This window comes from Clarias gariepinus, chromosome 15, assembly GCF_024256425.1.
Source record: "Clarias gariepinus isolate MV-2021 ecotype Netherlands chromosome 15, CGAR_prim_01v2, whole genome shotgun sequence".
Lineage (NCBI taxonomy): Eukaryota > Metazoa > Chordata > Actinopteri > Siluriformes > Clariidae > Clarias > Clarias gariepinus.
Window position 1 is genome coordinate 2,032,501 of NC_071114.1, and position 3,628 is coordinate 2,036,128.

Genomic DNA, 3,628 nt, shown 5'->3' on the forward strand with positions numbered 1-3,628 from the left:
AACGAGTACACACAGACCATCGTAAGTGATCACACACACACACACACACACACACACAACTATACCACAAACATACTATATTTCGTGGTGCTTCATATCGTCCTCTTTAAAATTATTGGCACCCTTGGTGAAAGTCAGCAGACACTTTAATGCACAACAACTTTAACTTCTCACTAAAACACTGGGAAAATGTTCAAAGTGTAAATTCCAAAATTAATGACACCCTACGGAACATTTCAAACAAATGCATTGATGACCAAAAGTATGTGCACCTATGACCATCACACCCATATGTGCTTGGTTAACATCACACTCCACATACTTTATCCTCCCTCTGGTGTTAAGACAACGTCGACTCTTCAGTGAAGGCACTACACTAGATGTTTGAGGGTTCTACAGGAACATTACTGAGCTCAGGTGCTGGTGTCAAGATCCAGTTTCAGTCCAGCACGAAGCTGATGGTTCAGTGTGGTTGAGTTCAGTCAGGGCTCTGTGAAGGACACTCGAGTTCTTTCACTCCAACCCTGACAAACCCTGGACCTTGCTGTGGTCCTCCTGGAAGATGTTCAAGCCTCTTAGTTCCAGTAACTCTGAACCTGTGGTTCTGCCAGACTCAGCTAGTCACATACCAGCGTTTGGAACATCACTGGGAGCGTGCTGAACAATCTCTCTCACTTTATTATTCTATATTTCAACATAAGATTCCAAACAGACACACAGCTCCGTGAGGACAGAAATGTCCATTTACCTGTAATGACCAGGTGTTTCCTTTACCACACATCACACACTGAATGAAATGCCAGCGATATATCACCTTGAATGCCATAAAACAACAGGAAGGGTGTTAAGAGAAAGCTCTGTGATATAGGAGAAACCCAGGTGAACGTACCTGTCTCCAGCGGAGCTCGAATCCTCAGCGAACGAGACACAGCGAGACACGTGACCTGTTTATAGAGCTCGCTGTGTCTCCTTCCCTGGGGATTCATGCTCCACTGGAGAGACGTACGTTCACCTGGGTTTCTCAATTATCACAGAGCTTTCTCTTAACACCCTTTCTGTTGTGTTGAAAGTGAAAGAACGCAGCCGATGACGCGGCATTAGCGCCTTAAACAGAGGGGGTGTTTCTGTTATGGATTCAGTCAAACCAGGCTGGTAATGACCGCTGGGAGTAATGGAAAATAATGTGCGTTTCATCAGTAACCAGGTGACCGTGAATCACAGCAATGTACATTCTGTCTCATTGTCTCACTAAGCAGGTGAGGGTTAAGGGCCTCGCTCAGAGACCCAACTGTGGTGGTGCTGGGGTTTGAACGCGGGAACCTTCTGACCTTAAGTAGTCCAACGAGCAACACCTGCTCATGAGAGTATCAGCTTAATGGGGGGTCACTGAGGATCATAGGAGTTGTAGGCCTGCAACTTGGGGAATGTGATGGTCTTTTCACAATTAGAACATAAAGATGCTTTGGCTTAACACATACTTAGAGTGGGAAATGTTTTGTGTTTTATATACAGCTGAAGATGTTTGACTTGAACAACGATGGAAAACTAGGACTATCCGAGATGGCCAGGTGAGAACCTAACGTGTGTGTGTGTGTGTGTGTGTGTGTTTATAAGATGGGTTCGCATGCCACTGGACCAAACACAGCACACTGGACTGGACACTTCCGTAAGACACTGGGGACTTATTTCCCTGCTGGGAGACATGGGGAGAAGCTTTGGCACTGAGTCATTTGCTCATGTTCTGTTTGTCTCCAGGCTGCTTCCAGTACAAGAGAACTTCCTGCTCAAGTTCCAGGTAAACTCATTGTGTTGTAAAAGACTTCAGAAACTTCTTAACTTTAAAGTCTTGAAGACCACACGATGAGGGTGGGAGTGACACCACAAATAGGGTTGTGGATAGGGTACATGTGCGTAATTCTAACAAGGAAAGTCAGACATGAAGGTGTGTGAAGTTCTCATTAGCTAGTTCTTTAGTACTTCATTCGTTTTACTCAACACTAATGTAGATGGAACGCCATCAGAACTAAAACCATCTGGACAAAAAAACCCAAAGTCATCCAGTTCCTCAGTAAAGACAGGGAGTGTGGGTTGGAGGAAACTGTCTTAAACAGGCAATCTGGTGTGACTTTACCGCTCACGTCGTGCTTCCCCGAGTTAGAAACTCCCAAAGCATTAGTGCAGTTCTGTATGAAGGCTTTGGGGAGAGTGGCCCCTGCATCAGAACTTGACCTGAAAAGCTTCTCGCTCTGAACATCTCATGCAGCCTTTCTGCAGTTCAATGAAATATTAAACGTTAGAGGAAAGCGGCGATGCCGTGCGGCTGCTTGCAGAGGAATCTACAGCACTCACGGTAATCGTACCCAGATCAGAACGGGACGCTCTGTAAATCCAGCTGTTCACTCAGATGAAACTGACCTCCTTATGTAACAATCTGTACAGTGAGAAAGTCTTCAGTGACCTCGCAAACGAGCTGCACCTGAGTCTCCTGATGCATTGAGCAGACCTTATTTCTCTCTCTCTCTCACGTGATAACTAATCGTCACACGTCCTTTCTCCTGTCCTAGGGCTTCAGACTGTCCCCTGATGAGTTCGGTGACATCTTTACTTTTTATGACAAGGTGAGAACCCTAACTAACTCTAACACTCTGAGGTTCAGGTCGGTGTATCTTCAGCTAATTATAATGACTGTGTTGTGTAATTTAAATACAATGTTTAGTCTCTGAATCTTTGACTAGACTGTGTGTCTGCGCCTTCGGTGGAATTCCTGCCGGATGGTTGATAAAGGTCTTTATATTTGATTATTTCAGGATGGAAACGGTTATATTGATGAACAGGAGCTGGATGCGCTGCTGAAGGATCTTTACCAAAAGCACAACATGGTACTTACGTTATTACACACAAATATAAAACATCTTAAATCTAGAAATCTAAAATGGTTTGTACAGGGTCGCTCGAGACACAATGACATCACTCGAGAGGCGTGATGAATAAATTGATACAGCTCATTCGTGTGTGTGTGTGTGTGTGTGTGTGTGTGTGTGTGTGTGTGTGTGTGTGTGTGTGAGCAGAAGGCTGACCCAGACACCCTGGCCACTTCAAAGCAGAGCATCATGTCTCTGTCAGACGGAGGGAAGCTGTTCCGTGCTGAACTGGAGATCGTCCTGTGCAAGGATCCCACTGTCTGATCTCTGACCTTTGACGCCGTGGTCCCCTCCTATTTGGTCCATGTGCATGTGCTTGTCTCCTCACTGAACTAATTCAATCATATATATTTATCCTTATGCTGAGCTCTGTGACTGATCACAATTAAAAATATATAAAACAATACACACACACACACACACTTGTTTTAAATTTTTAACACCTTTACAGTCATGCATGTTGCCTCTCCCTCTCCCTCTCCCTCTCTCTCTATTTTAAGAGTTCTGTCTCTCTCCTTCTCTTTTCTGTCTCCACCCAGATGTTACGGTGAGACGGATGCTGTTGACGCTGTCCTGTGTTTAATGAAATAAATATCTGAGTACGAACTCCTCCTCTTCATTTTCACTTAGACTTTATATCTGTCTTTTGTTATTCCTCATGACGTGATGCTCCCGCCACCATGCTCTACCATGAGGAGGACGAGAGA

At 44.8% G+C, this 3,628-nt stretch overlaps 1 protein-coding gene across 1 annotated transcript in view; it reads left to right on the forward strand.

Annotated features, from left to right (window-relative positions):
• The window catches only part of LOC128543237 (calretinin-like), a 14,144-nt gene extending 10,816 nt beyond the window's left edge, over window positions 1-3,328 (forward strand). The window contains exons 6-11 of the mRNA XM_053513603.1: window positions 1-21; window positions 1,513-1,568; window positions 1,756-1,795; window positions 2,565-2,618; window positions 2,808-2,879; window positions 3,069-3,328. The exon at window positions 1-21 is cut by the window's left edge and continues 57 nt beyond it. Of these exons, the coding sequence (XP_053369578.1) occupies window positions 1-21; window positions 1,513-1,568; window positions 1,756-1,795; window positions 2,565-2,618; window positions 2,808-2,879; window positions 3,069-3,185 (360 nt within the window). The 3' untranslated portion in view covers window positions 3,186-3,328. The remainder of the gene's footprint in view (window positions 22-1,512; window positions 1,569-1,755; window positions 1,796-2,564; window positions 2,619-2,807; window positions 2,880-3,068) is intronic.
• The last annotated feature ends 300 nt before the right edge of the window (window positions 3,329-3,628 follow it).